This window comes from Danio aesculapii, chromosome 2, assembly GCF_903798145.1.
Source record: "Danio aesculapii chromosome 2, fDanAes4.1, whole genome shotgun sequence".
NCBI classification, from domain to species: domain Eukaryota; kingdom Metazoa; phylum Chordata; class Actinopteri; order Cypriniformes; family Danionidae; genus Danio; species Danio aesculapii.
In genome coordinates, this window is record NC_079436.1 from 1,134,874 (window position 1) to 1,151,115 (window position 16,242).

The following is a 16,242-nucleotide window of genomic DNA, read 5'->3' on the forward strand; positions in this document are numbered from 1 at the left end:
GGTTACTCTATAGGGACTCACACCTGTACATTTGTATGTATTGTAGGGAGTTTGTGTGTGATCTGACAGGGCTCTCCCAAGCCTCCGGCCATCAGGAAGGAGATCAAGCAGAAAGCCAGGGAGCTCAATTTCTGAGGCACAAAGAAGACTTCTCATCAGAATCTAAGTACATGACAGAAGTCTCGGACATTGAGAACAACGGCAGCTATCTCAACCAGGATGAGTGTATGACAGAAACCAGCCTAAAGCGAGAGTCCTCATCCCAACCTTTGTTGGAAATGGCACCAATGACTGGTATTTGATCCACCTTTAATCCATCTCTCTGTTTGTCCATCCATTCATCCATCCACCTTTGTCTATCCCTCCATTCATCCGTCCACCTATCCATCTGTCCATCATTCTATTCATCCATCCATTTATCCAGCATTATATCCATCAATCCATCCATACATTGCTTGGATTCATTATCGATCCTCTGTCTATCAGTCCATCCGTTTGTTTATTCATCTATCCATATGCTCATCCTTCCATCCATCCATTTGTTCATCCATCCATTCATCTCTCCATCCATCCATCCATCTGTCCATTCATCCATCAACCATTTGCCTATGCATTTGTTTATTCATCTATCCATCTGCCTGTCCATCAATCCGTCCATCCGTCCATTCATTCATCCATCCAACTATTCGTCCACCATCCATTTGTTTATTCATCTGTCCATCTGTCTGTTCATCAATCCATCCATCCATTCATTTATTTATCCATCCACCCATTCATCATCCATCTGTCCATCTATCCATTCATCTGTCCACCCATCCATCCATGTATTCATCTATCCATCCATCCATCCATCCATCCATCCATCCATCTGTTTATTCTTCTGTCCATCCGTCCATCCATTCATTTGTTTGTTCGTCCATCCATCCATCCATCCATCCATCCATCCATCCATCCATCCATTCATCCATTCGTTTATTTATCTATCCATCCACCCATCCGTCTATCCAACCATCTGTCAATTCCTCCATCCATCCATGTATTCATCTATCCATCCATCTGTAAATCCATCCATCAATTCATTTGTCCATTCATCTATCCATCCATCAACATCAATCCATCCATGTATCTATTCATCTGTTCATCCATCTGAAAATCTTTTCATTCCTCCATCCATTTATCCATACGTGTTTATTCATCCATCATCCGTCCGTCTGTCTGTTCATTTCATCCATCCATCCATCTGTCCATCTATTCATCTATCCATATATCTGATTGTCTGTCGATTGATCTATCAATCATTCGTCGTCCGTCCATCCATCCATTTATCCATCCATCCAATTGTCTGTTCATCCATCTATCCATCCACCTGATTGTCCGTTCATCTATCCATTCATCCATCCATCCATCCATCCGATTGTCTGTTAATTCATCCAGTCATGACTTTGAATTCATTATTCAACTATTCGTCCATCCATTTGTTTATTCATCTATCCATCCATCCACCCATCATCCATCTATCCATCCATCCATCCATCCATCCATCCATCCAACCATCTGTCCATTCGTTTATTCATCTGTCTATCCATCTGTCCATATATCCATCCGTTCATTTGTCTGTTCGTCTATCCATCCATCCATCCATCCGATTGTCTGTTAATCCATCCAGTCATAACTTGAATTCATTATTCAACTATTCGTCCATCCATTTGTTTATTCATCCATCTATCCATCCATCCAACCATCTGTCCATTCATTTATTCATCTGTCTATCTATCTATCCATATATCCATCCATCCATTCATTTGTCTGTTCGTCTATCCATCCACCCAACCATCATCCATCTATCCATCCATCGATTCAACCATCTGTCCGTTCATCCATCCATCTGTTTATTCATCTATCTATCCATCTGTCCATATATCCGTCCAGCCATTCATTTGTCTGTTCATCTATCCATCCACCCATCCATCCATTCATCTGTCCGTCTATCCATTTGTCCATTCATCTATCCATTCATCAATCTGACAATCTGTCCATTCATTCATCCATCCGTCTATCCATCCATCTGTTTATTCATCTGTCCATCTGCCTGTCAATCCATCCAGTATCCATATGTCTCTCTGTTCATCTATCCGTCCGTCTATCCGTCAGTCTATCCACCTATTCATCCATTCAGCTATCCATCCATCCATCCATCCATCCATCCACCCTGGTGTAGTCTGAGCTGTAGTTTTTCAGAAGAAGTTTTATAACAATCAAAGTGCAACAGCACTGGTTTACTGGGAAGTAGTTCATTTCTCCTGAAGGAGGGATGAACTGCAGCCATTGATTCTGTTCACGGAGCGGATAATTCGCTAAAGTGAGGACAGATTCATTAATAGAGACACAGAACTGGGTCATCAATGCCTGTGGCAATCTGAGCTCTTTTAGCTGTTTTAGAAAGTAAAGAGCTGCTCGTCTTTAGAGTATTGGCTGTAGTAGGATTGGGGAAATCTAGGTTAGTATTCTATCAGGCACATCTACAGTATTCATTCAGATTATTTCCCCCTTTTATAATTGTATCTGAACATTATCTAACACAGATATGCAGAACATTTATATCTACAATGTTAAAATATATATGTTAGTTAACAGTTTCTGTATTTGGTGATTGACAAGTGTTTATTTATGATTGTTGATTGCATTATGGGATGTTGATCTCTTCTCTGTCCACTTTTGCTGTTGAAAATTCAACTCTACAATTTAACAAAGTGACTTTTATTGACATTTTAGTCGTGTGAAATAATAATTTAATGTAAAATAAATAATATCTAGAGAAATAAATAACAGAAAATGTACTGCAGTTTATTACAAGGTTTTTATTGTGTAATATACAACACCAATTCAATTCACCTTTATTTGTACAGCGCTTTTACAATGTAGATTGTGTCAAAGCAGCTTCACATAGAAGATCATAGTAAATGTAAACAGTGTAGTTCTGTTTTCAGTGTTTAAGTTCAGTTTAGCTCATTTCAGTGTGGTTTAATAATCACTACTGAGAGTCCAAACACTTTAGAGTGAATCCATCGATGCGCAGCTCTACAGATCCCAAACCATGCAAGCCAGTGGCGACAGTGTTGAGGAAAAAAACTTCACCAATTGGCGAAAGTGAAGAATTAAAAAACTTCGATAGAAACCAGACTCAGATGGGCACGACCATTTCTCCTCTGGCCAAATGTCTTGTGCAGAGCTGCAGTCTAGGTGCTGTAGGCTTGAAGCTGGACCTCAGCGAAGACTTATATGTCCTTGGAGCGTCACAGGAATCAGTCTCACGCTCTCCACTCCTCCATGACCACCAACCCAGATAATATAGCACTGCAAACAATTAAAAAAATATTATTTTTGAAGATTAAAAGTTGTTGGAAGAAATATCAAGATCACATAATGCAATTGGAAAGCATAAAAAATTGGAAAAAATAAAAAAATGAGTCCCAAAATACAGAAAACTGCTAATTTATGCACATTTTTACAGAGTAGGATTGAAATCCTGTTGTCATTAAAACCTGCTTCTTTCTCTTGAACCGTCACAGTCAGTTTCAAGGACGTGGAGGCGTCTCTTTCAGACAAAGCTGACGACGATGATGATGATGATGATATTGATGATGATGATGATGATGATGATTATGAAGATGATGGGAATGGAGGTGAAAAGTCGACAGCCTCCAAACCCGACAGGCCAGACAGCATGTTCATTTTCAAGAGCAGAAACCCGTAAGTTGCTGATTAAGAAATTACTACTGCTTTAAATTTGTGAGTTGATTCGGTAACATTGTAGTTCAGATCCCAAATCATGCTTTTATCTACTGTCTTATTATTAAAATATGAGCTCTTCATTAGTGATCATAAAGTATGATCTTATTCTGCATCCTTAATCTTAACCAAACCTAAACCCACCTTCTACCTTACTAACTATTCATAAACAGCTAATTAATAGTATATTAAGCTAGTTAATACTGTAAATTGTGACTTGAACTAAAGTGTTACCATTGATTTAAATTAATTGAGCATAATGTGGATAACAAAGAAGGAGAAATCTCCCTTCTAACATCATGTTGTGTGTGTGGTTAAAGCATCAGGAGGATCTGTCATTACGTGGTGACGCTGCGGTATTTCGAGATGACCATTCTCCTGGTGATCGTGGCCAGCAGTATCGCTCTGGCGGCTGAAGACCCCGTGTGCACCAGTTCAGAGAGAAATAAAGTAAATACTTCCAGCTTATTGAATTCTTAAATGCACTCTAAATGAATTCTGGCATCATGGATGTTGGAAAAAAAAAACAACCATTGACTTTTATAATGTTTGTTGTTCCTACCATGCATGTCAATGAGTTCTTTTTCCAACATTCTTCGAAATATCTTGCTTCTCATAAAAGTTTAGAACTACTTGGGTGTAAGTAAATGATGAGGAATTTGTCATTTTTTAGGGAGTGCTCTACGTTCACACTACTGCTTACCCAAATGTTGGTCATCCACACTGAAACAGCTGAAACTGCTGAAGTATATTCTGTTTCCTTTGAAGGAAAGCAGTCTGGAGCATGAACAAACTGACAATAATCCTTAACAATGCTGTTCAAACAGAGAGCATTCAAAACAAAGGCTGTAACATATCAGCCACAATTTTGGCTCAGTTGGTCACGACTAAAAACGCAATATATATATATATATATTGCCTTAGTGCCTTAGTGCCCCAGCAGTGCCGATATACAGCCATATCGCACTGGCATGAGTGTGATATTGCATTTATACAACCTTGCGACAGCATAATTGTGTGTATAAAAAAGAAAGTCGAACGCAGAGTGTCTCAAAAATCCTTTCGTATGAGGAACTACTTTCTTACGCCGTTCATTCACATCTGCAGCTGACGTCAGAACAGCAGAAGCCGTTACTAACTCACCAATGTCACTTTAGAGCTAGTGTTTGAATGATTCTCTAAACAGATGATTTCGCTCACATTTTAAGATTATAAGGCTGAACCACATGAAATGTCATCAGTCTACAGAGATTTCCCAGTGTTTCTCTGTTGCAATTGGGAGACCACAATAATTAACCTCGAAAAAGCTAAAGCAAAGCAAACACTAGCAGATTACTATAGTATAAATAAAGAAATTCAACATACAAAAGAAAGAGATCGACTTGTTTTATAATGATTTGTTCAGCTGTAGTTTGAAACTTACGCTGAGTTTTTCCTCCTCTAAGGGCTTCTCTGCTGCCATCTTCTGGTGGAACACAGCTTTGCTCTGCTCAAGGACAGGCTGATGGCCGCCGACCCGCTGAATCTCAGAAATTATAAATATTTAAAATAGGCACTATCCTTATAAATCCTTATAAATAAACTACATTACAATCTAAACAACTACATTCTCGCCTAAAAAGTCTCAAAAGGACATTATGTTGTCCAACAGCTGCAGTATTTGTCAAACTGTAGTGAGTTTATTGATCTGCTGTCACTCTAGGTGGGCGGAGTAATACAGAAGAGTGAAGAGGCTGTACCAGTGCTGTTATTGCAGAATATTGCACTGCTATCAGCCAATGAGATTTAGAACTATATATATATATATGAACTTAAATAGGGGGTTTCATTACTTTTTTAAGACTCAAACAATGACTATAATGTAAAGTAATTTTCTTGATGATTTACTGATCTGTGTTTCCATGAATAAAAGTTGTCTACTGCTTGTTCCGCAGGTTCTCCGTTACTTTGATTATGTTTTCACTGGCGTTTTCACATTTGAGATGATTATAAAGGTATCAATGCTTTGTTACTCAATAGCACACATATATAAACTTTGACATACAAGTATAAAATGCTGAAAAAAAACCCTTATTTATGCCGTTTGATGCAGATGATTGACCAGGGCCTCATTCTTCACGATGGATCTTATTTTCGGGACATGTGGAACATTCTGGATTTTATTGTGGTGGTTGGAGCTCTGATTGCTTTTGCATTGACGTAAGTACTTTATTTACATCTGTCTTCCTCATTAAGTCAGATTTGCATTAATGATATTTGTCAGCTGTAATCATACCTGGGGCTGAATCAAGATTCAGATCTGAGGCCGGTTGCACCAACAATATGCAAGTTACAATGTAATATAATAAGAAATGTTATAAATTTATATTTGTAGGGGGCACGGTGGCTCAGTGGTTAGCACTGTGGCTTTACATCAAGAAGGTCGCTGGTTTGAGTCCCGGTGGGGTCAGTTGGTGTTTCTGTGAGGAGTTTGCATGGTCTCTTAATGTTGGCGTGGGTTTCTTCCGGGTGCTCCGGTTTCCCCCACAGTCCAAACACATGCGCTATAGGGGAATTGATTAACTAAATTGGCCGTAGTGTATGAGTGTGAGTATATATTATATATGTAAACAAGAGCATATATTCCAGGTTAGAGACTCTAGTGAGTCAATGTGCATAAAAGTAAAGCAGGAACTAGATTTTCCTTTAAAATATACGGTGAAGTTATTATTTAGCCATTGTTTTTGCTCAATAATTTCTTCAGCATCTAGAATAAAGCACCAGACCAGTAGTGACGTTGTAAAATGCAATGACCTCAATATAAACAGTGTGAAAACAATGTTTTACTTTGGTGGTGCAAAGTAAGACATTTTCAGTTTTGGGGTGATCTGGCCCTTTAAGAATATGTGGACATCAAAACATATGATTTCCTGTATTGTATACTAACCGTTGAGGATATAGGTAGACAATATAGTGCAAGAAACACCAGCATCATGGGTTCAATTATCAGAGAAATCAAGAACTGATATATTATGTGCATTTAGCGAAGCGTTTAAGATAAAAGCGTCTGTCAGAATGTCTTTATATGCGTTCGCTGGAGGAGAAAGCAGAGCTGGACAATACGGTTGAACAGTGGGTGGTTTTTGTAAGTAGGTGAACATAATTGGATATTAATTGTAAGCTGAATGTGATTTAATTGGCAGTTTTATTCTCAGGTCTCAGTGGATAACCAGACCTTTATTTTACTGAAGTTGCCTTTAGGAACAGAAGTAGTCACAGTGCCTGGAAACTTGGTTAAAATGCTGGATTTTAAGTTCTGCAAATTACATTTAGTCATTTAGCAGATGCGTTTACTCAAACTGACTTAACAATGTATACATCATGTGTATTCTGTCCTGATTAGGCCACTCAAGTCATTAAAGGGCTAGTTCACCCAATACATGTATATTTGCTCATTGTTTACTCACCATCATGAGTTTTTTTATTCTGTTGAACTCTAAAACAGATATTTTGAGGAAAGCTGAAAACCTGTAACCATCGGCTTCAATAGTAGGATGGAAAATACTATTGAAGTCTATGGTTACCCATTGTTGGTATTCTTCAAAATATGTATGTGTTTGACAGAAGAAACAAAGTCAAACCGGTTTCAACCAAGTAAAGAGTGATTGTTTTGGGGTGAACTATCTTTTTTGGGCGTTATTTCACCGAAAAATCGATAAAATCCAGTTACTTTATTAATTATCCAGTTTTTATCCGTAAAAAATTACCTCACAATAAGTGAATAAAGGTCTGATTTAGTGAATCAGTGTGTTTTTAAAGGAAAAAAAATCCTTATTTAACACTCCTATACACTTTATGTAACTTCTGGCGTCCGTCGTATTCTTTGCCGTCTTTTAATGTGCAGTTTTGGGTGCATTAGCACCACCATCTGGACAGGAGTGTATATTTTTTATCTCTTGAATGCACATGTGAAATAAACATGCAATCATAGTAAATATAAAACGCACTCCTGTCCAGCTGAAAGTGCTAATGCTAAAGACCTCACACAAAATGGTGTATAAAGTTTTAAATATAGATGTTTTCCTACAGAAATGCATGGATTTAATACAAGAGACTTTTATTTACCACCTGGAGCCATGCGAGGCACTTTTTAATTATGGATGGGTGTGTTTCTTTGGACTGCTGGTTAATAGAAATTTCAACGGTTGGCATTGTAGAGCTGGAAAAGACCAAGATAATTCTTAAAGTAGCTTTAAATCATGGGTTGAATGTGTGAACAAGCCCTTTAACGCCCAACAGAATTGTAATAATCAATAGATTTTCAGTAAAGTTAGAAAAAACGTCCAAACCAAGCTTATAATTTCTAATTATGTGAATTTCTATGGAAATAACAACATTATAGCCATGGAAATTAATTAAATGTGAAGTTTAGACCGCTGTTGACACTACTAGTCCTGAAGGTTACAGACTATATGTGTATTATAGGTCACTATTCATAAGTGACCATATATGGAATTTCATGTTTTTAGCGACACCAGTGGCTGTAAATGGAACTACAGCCTGGAATTTGTGTGCACCTATGATTCAGTGGCCCAATATATTTATGACAATGTTTTTTCTCTGTACACAAGTAAAAAATGTACCTGTGCATTAATTACAAACATTCAAATCAGCTCTTTTGGGATCATCTTAAACATTAGTCATGCTTTTAATACATATGTGCACTTTAGAAAGGTTGCTGGTTCGAGCCTAAGGTGGGTCAGTGGGCATTTCAGTAAGGTGTTTGCATTTCCTCCGTGTGCCCTGGTTTCCCCCACAAGTCCAAAGACATGTGCTATAGGTGAATTGGGTGAGGTAAATTGTCTGTGGTGTGTATGTGTGTGAATGAGTGTGTATGGGTGTTTCCAGTGATGGGTTGCAGCTGGAAGGGCATCCGCTAAGTAAAACATGTGCTGGATAAGTTGGTGGTTCATTCCGCTGTGGCCACCCCAGATTGATAAAGGGACTAAGCTGAAAAGGAAATGAATGAACGAATAAAAATTGGTATTTCATATTTCACAGACAACCATAGAGAACACACGTAGCAAAATCTCTCTGGCCCACACAATCAGCTTTTGCTTGACCCAGATCCCGCAGTGAATTACAATACATGATTGGACCAAGTCTGGCTTCCATACAAAGACCAAACATGGACCATACTGGGTCAAGTCTCAGCCAAGTTATCAACCCATAACTGGGCTAAAACTGGGTCAGATATGTTGGTGTGTCACGACTGCAATGCATTTGATAAACCCATGAAGCATTTCACGTTACGACTGCACTTTTTCTCAAAGCGATCTTTTTTTTTTACTCAAAAATAATTTAATTGTATTTTAAAAGTGGGTCAAGGTGGGCCAAACGTACGTGGCCCACATATACATTTTTTACACCTGGGCCAAATACTACATTCGATATCTGGCCAAAGTCTTATGTGCCACCTTAAAGACGTGCCACCTCTGCCAAACCCGGTCCACGTTTGGCCCACATGCTGTATGCCAGTGCTGGACAAACACCTGCTGTGCCAGCTTAATATCATATCTGGGCCAAATACTACATTCAATATCTGGCCAAAGTCTTATGTGCCACCTTAAAGATGTGCCACCTCTGCCAAACCCGGGCCATGTTGTATGCTGTATGCCAGTGCCGGACAAACACCTGCTGTGCCAGCTTAATATCATATCTGGGCCAGAATTCTTTGCTACCTGGGAAGGTTTTGTTTTTAGGTTTTATTACAGTCTGTTCACACACTGCCAAACAAAAAAAATCCCCTTTCCCAAATAGATTCCATGCATGATTGTTAGTGGATTTGAGCAAAAGCCGGTGGCGATTCACTGGAGGTGGTGTGTTGTGAAATTTGGCTATATATGTGATATATCAACACCCAAACTGCAGTCTATGGATTTCATATGCTTTCCTTAATAGCAGGCCAAACCCTGATCTATTTTTAAAGCCTCTTCCCGGCTGATTCAGAGCCAGCTATGAGCCCGTGGGCCGTATGTTGGACACCCCTCTTTAAGTTATATAAGTCCTGTATTCACGGTGGTTTGCATGCGAGATGTTTGCTAATATATTCTATAATGTTCACATTCAAACAGGTCACACTAGAATAGTTACTTTCTGATGCTGAAGCTCATCTGCGTGAAATATCAGCTGAAACATGTACTGTATTATCTAAAATAGCTGGAGTTTGAAGGAAAAATCGAGGGTGTCCTAATTTGAATAATCTATTATTGGGAAACCCTGGAGAGAAGCACTAAAATCAGATATCAGAGATAATTCCGCAGGTAATCTCTTATGAACATGATCTGAAATCTGCAACACAGGCTCATTGTGATAATGTACCCCTGTGTACATTTCTGGAGAGCGCAAATTATGTTGCCAGAGCTACGTATGGCTGCATTTCATCTTTAAAATGAATGCTGCAGGGCAGTATGACGCCGCGGATGGCTTCTGTTTCTTTTCGCACTACCAGCTGACCGCTTACCTCTATATGATCAGCTTTTCTGTGGTTACTAGTTAACTTGAGATGCAGGGAGGAGTTGACTGCAATGACGGGGTTTAAGTCTGGTTCCAGAAAGCAGGTAAGACAGGGTGGGGAAGTGGTAAAATCTGAAAACAATCGGGTGGCTGCTAGGGCTTTTCTGGTTCTGGATTGCTTTTGAAAACACTTGGGTTTAGGGAAGGGGGTGGGGGGGTCGGTCAGTCAGTCGATCAGTCGACAGTGGCCTCTGGTGGATTTACGTGAGAACAGCAGGCGCGAATGATACTCGCGAGAGGAATTTGAGATCTGGAAAAGAGTACACAGCGACCTCTGGTGGATTTGCAAAAACAAAGACTGCAAAAAAATGTACCTCCTGGGAAATATTTGGGGGCGGGGATAGTTTGTTTGTTTGTTTGTTTTCGGAGGAGGGGTGGGGGGTTAATACTTAACCTTAAGGCATCTTTAGTGCAAATGACTGCATTCTTTCGGTAAAATCTAGATATTTTATGAATTATCCGGACAAATGCCTGCTGTGCCAGCTTAATGCCTGGGCCAGAATGCTTTGCTACCTGGGAAGGTTTTGTTTTTAGGTTTTATTACAGTCTGTTCACACACTGGCAATGAAAATAAAGCCCTTTTCCCAAATAGATTCCATGCAAAAGGCATATGATTGTTAGTGGATTTGAGCAAAAGCCGGTGGCGACTCATTGCGCTAGTATAGGTGGTGTGTTGTGAGATTTGGCTATATATGTGATATATCAACACCCAAACTGCAGTCTATGGATTTCATATGCTTCCTTAAAAGCAGGCCAAACCCTGATCTATTTTTAAAGCCTCTTCTATACAAACCCTGATGTATTTCTAAAGCGCTCTCCAGAAATGTATACAGGGGTACGTATCAATTCAATTCAGTTCAATTAAATTCAATTAGTTTATTGTCATGCGCACGGTAAGGAAACACATTTCCCTGTACAATGAAATTCTCACTTTGCCGTCCACGGTGAAGTCATACACGTAACATACACATCATACATGACATTTACACATATATATACACAGAAGTGAACTATGAAATCTATATATATAAATATCTATGAATGTAAATAATATATAATTCTGATTGTGGAGTAATGTAAACAGATGTAAACAATGTATTGTAGTTCTTAAAATTGTGCTTATTATGCAGAAAGTGCCTAGAGCAATTGGCTTATGTGCAAACAACAGTATGATGGCCGGAGCAGATTGAGTGCAATTGTATGCATTAATAGTGCAAACTGGGATGGAGAATATAGTGTGCTACTGAGCAGAGAATGAATGTCCACTGGTTATCCGTTTAAAAGTCTGATAACTGATGGGAAAAAAAGAGTTCTTGAGTCTGGGTTGGAAATCTGCCTATTTTTAGACACAGAAGCATGTAAGCATGTTATAAGAGTTGTTATTGGCTATGGTGGACGGTAAGTACTCGTGTTTGCTTCACTACAGTACTTAAGTACATTTTTCAAATACTTTATCTGAGTATTTCTTTTTGAGGAAAGATTTTTTTCCTCACTGGATTCCAGAACAAAGCAAAATATTGTACTTTTACTCCATTACATTTTCTGAATGAAGCCGAGTCCAACATTATTTACAAGGAGGGAACTCATCAGAGACGAGATATTAGGTTTTTATTTCATCCAGCACTGCTTATTATTGGCCACTTCTGTTATCCTGGACACTGCATTAAAAAACGAGAGCGTTTTGTGTTGTCAATGGAAGAAAGTCAACTAAAGGACATTCCAGGTTGATTTCAGATTCTTCATCGTGATGATTTACGAGAGATGTTGATGTGTTTTTTCTCTTTTAATGCTCCTCTGTCATTGTCTTGGATTGTATCTCTGTGGCTGCCAGGAATTTAATGGGGTAACAGCAGATGCTTCTCATTCGTCACGTTGTCTGTCCATTTAAAATCAGTTCAGATGCCACCGATCATGCATTTTGTGTGTGTGTGTGTGTGTGTGTGTGTGTGTGTAGTGCTGTCAGATCCATGTTTGCATATACTAACATATTTTAACTCATTCTCTCACTATTACAGCCATAAATGCACTGCAAAAAAGCTTTTCTTACTCAGAGTTATTGTCTTTTTTCAAGCCCAAATATCTAAAAATGGTTAAATCAAGAAGCATTTTCCAGACAAGCACAACATATTGTTTTAAAGGTGCTGTATGTACATTTGTGACTCTTCTAAAGCATAAAAACACCATGATATGTTTGCAGATATTTAAGAAACATACTAAGTTAACGTTCTGAAGTCAGTTATTCTGCTTTGTGCGTTACACGCAGGAACATCTGTCTTAGTTTTGGTCATTTAACCCGCCCATTGCAAGTTTAGCCAGTTATATTTCACTTATATTTCAGTTATATCGGGTTGCCAGATTGTGGAAAACAGCATATTTCACTCATTCAGTCAGGAAGTCTCTCAAAGCATGCGTCCATGACCGAAATGTGACCTCTGGTGGACAGTGGTAGACTCCAAAATGAGACTCAGATTCAGAATTTCACATGAGTTGGATAATAATTAGCAAATAATATAAATAATGCTAATGTAAACATTAGGTGAGCAGGTAACATAGTAACCCCGTATCCTAACATCACACTACGTGACGAGATTTGCAGTGATTTGGCTGTTTGCACCAGACAAAACATGGCAGAAATGTAAATACAGCCATTCAGAAGCACAGAATAGTGCACTCACTGCACTCCTGTGAAATGGTAAGGTTTATAACCTAATTAATACATGTTAAACCTCTTTAACATTAGTAATGTAGATGCTGAATCACTGATATGTGTTGGTTTGCATTGATTCTCAGTTCTAAAGCTCAATTTCAAATAGTTTATTTTATTTTCCAGATCTGAGGTAATCTATCTGCTGCTGCTTTCAGTTTATGGCAATAAATGTCATGTAAAATGACATTCAGACTCACATTAATAGCATTTAACACTAAATAAAGCTAAGTGTACCTGAGCTGATCAGTTTATCCTGTTGTTCACCTGTGAGAAATAGAAGCGGTTTCTAAAATATAAATTTCAGGTGTTGGTTAGAACAAAAACTCCTTTTATGAAGGAAAATATTCCTTTGATCATGCTTTTAGTAAGAAAACGGTCCAAATCAGACGTAAATCAGCCTAAAATCGGCACAGGGGCGTCGCTTGGGGGGAGTTAGGAAAGTTAGGAAGATTCTTCTCAGAGACGTTATCAAAGGCCTGTGCCAATTCCCACCCCCAATACTTCCACCCCCCACCCCCCGCTCTTCACTTTCAGCCGCGATACCAACCCATCCCCCCCCAACCCAACCCAACCCCCCCCCCCCCCCCCCCCCACCACCAATTTGCTCTTCAACATCAACTGATCAACTTGTCAGAGGGCCCATGGTGGACAGCGGCGCCCCTGGTCAGGCACACTCACGTCAATCTGGTAACCTGCGCTTGCGTGGACTCATCAGAGGAGCAGCCGAGCGAAAATGTGTTTCGATAAAGCAGTGCAATACCTAGTTCGACCACTGGGTGTCAAACTTACACACTGCACCTTTAAGAAAAAAATAAATATTCCACCAAACGGGGTAAGAAAAATAATCTTGTTTTTCCTCTTGACATGAGATTATTTTCTTCCCCTGCTGTCAGATTATTTTGCTTGTTTTAAGGGAAAACTGATTTAAATTTGAAACATTAATTCTGAAAACAAAACAATATGTTGTGCTTGTCTAGAAAATGCTTCTTCGTTTAAACATTTTTGGATATTTGGACAAGAAACAAGACACAACCTCTGAGTAAGAACAGCATTTGTTGCAGTGTAGATATTCTTAGGTTGTGCATTGTGTATTAGGGCTGTCAATTTAACTTGTTCATTCAGCGTGTGTCATTATTTAAAAACAACAGCAATTAATCACGCCTCTTACCTATAATTAAAACATCACAGCAGCTTTTGCAATCCCTCAATGAGCAGATGACAGACCACATGAAACAAAGGAAAAGCATTTGTATAACGCTTAAACGTGCATTTAAAATGACATTTTGTTATTGTTTTGATTAGCACACACAATATATGTACTCAACACATATGCACAGTAAAGATGCATCCTTGTCCAGTGACTGTGCTTTTTTTCTCCATTAGTTATGAGCAATGCCAATCTATTTGTACTTGCTTAAAGTATGTCTATTGGATATATTTGATGTCTTTCACACATTAGCATATGTTGTTTATCTGCATCCATGTGGACTAACTAAATAGTTTAAAAACCAATTTAAAGATTGATTATTGGAGCCTTAAAAACTTCTATAATTTCCTGAAGCTAAAAAGCGTAGATTTATTCAGACATTAAGTATAATTTAACTTTGGTTCAAACTTTAAAATTGAATTGAATTAAAACCAAACATAATTATGGTTGTGAATAGAGAAAAAAAGGTGAAATATTGTCCATTATTTTTACTATTATTATTTTTTTACTTTGTTACATCATTTGATTTTGATTTTCATATACCCTTATTTAATTAAGTATAGTTTTATATATATATATATATATATATATATATATATATATATATATATATATATATATATATATATATATATATATATATATATATATATATATATATAGTTATATACAGTGGTGTAAAGTAACAAATTACAAATACTGAAATTACTGTAATTGAGTATTACTGTACTATACTTACTATACTTTCCTTCAACCTGCAGTCACTACTTATTTTTCTTGTCTATGGGCATTAGAAAACGCCCAACCTAAAATCAACAAAATATCAACATCTAATGATGTTAAAGCCTGACGTTGTGTGGATGTTACCACTATGACGTCTATCAGATGTTGGATTTTGGATGCCATACCTGACAAATAAATGTCAGTATTTGACATCATTATAACATTGGTTTAAGACAGTAGTAAGCTTAACTGGCGCTCTAGGCAAACAACTGTCGTGCCGCCCTTTCGGGGATGAAAGTGAAGAGTGGGGGGGTGGGGGGGTGGGGGGGTGGGGGTGGGGGGGGGGGTTGAAGCGTGTTGGGGATATATACATGCTGCCCCTAGTAAGATGCCGCCCTGGGTGATCGCCCACATTACTCTTGCCTAAAACCGCCACTGGTTTAAAATGTCGACTCGACGTTTGTATTTTGGTGACTTTCTACCTTAAACACAACCTTAAATCAACCAAATAACAACATAATTTGACGTCATTATTGGACATCAAAATAACATAGTCCTTAGACGCTGGCTAGACATTGAATTTTGATCACCTGACATCACAACCAAAATCTAACCTACTAATAACGTCTTATGATGTTGTGTGCCTGCTGGGCAATCACTAAATGCACTACAGAATGTTACGTGTACACACATGCACAAATTACATGTAAATGCATCAGATTTTACAGCGTAATACTCACTACTCACTACGCTTGAGTACTTGTGAAAGGGCTAATTTTACTCATACTTTGAGTAATATTTTCAACAGATACTTTACTCTACTTGCACTACATTTTTAGGCAAGTAATAGTCATTTTACTCAAGTATGATTTTTCTGTACTCTTTCCACCACTGGTTAAATATAACAATATAATAATACTACATTATAATATAATAATATTTATAACACTTTCAAATGTTATATATTTTATATAATATTATCAATTACATATTTATAATATATAAATATTATAAATATTATATATTTTATTATATAAATTTTATTTATATAAAATATTATATAAATATTTTATAATTTATAATAATATTATAATAATACATTTGCTTTGGACCAACCTAATAAAAATAACAGTAATTTTTTGCAGCTATATGTATAATTTTTAGTGTACAGTATGTTCAAATCAGCGTTACTTTATTACTAAAAATGTATTTACTTATTTACTTTTGTTTTAACAAGAGACTATACTGCATAAGTGACTAA

The 16,242-nt window shown here is 37.7% G+C and overlaps 1 protein-coding gene across 1 annotated transcript in view; it reads left to right on the top strand.

Annotated features, from left to right (window-relative positions):
- cacna1eb (calcium channel, voltage-dependent, R type, alpha 1E subunit b) overlaps positions 1–16,242 on the top strand; it is a 146,635-nt gene that overhangs the window by 75,405 nt on the left and 54,988 nt on the right. The window contains exons 20-24 of the mRNA XM_056470502.1: positions 47–294; positions 3,570–3,750; positions 4,110–4,239; positions 5,724–5,783; positions 5,882–5,988. Coding sequence (XP_056326477.1) covers positions 47–294; positions 3,570–3,750; positions 4,110–4,239; positions 5,724–5,783; positions 5,882–5,988 — 726 coding nt within the window. The remainder of the gene's footprint in view (positions 1–46; positions 295–3,569; positions 3,751–4,109; positions 4,240–5,723; positions 5,784–5,881; positions 5,989–16,242) is intronic.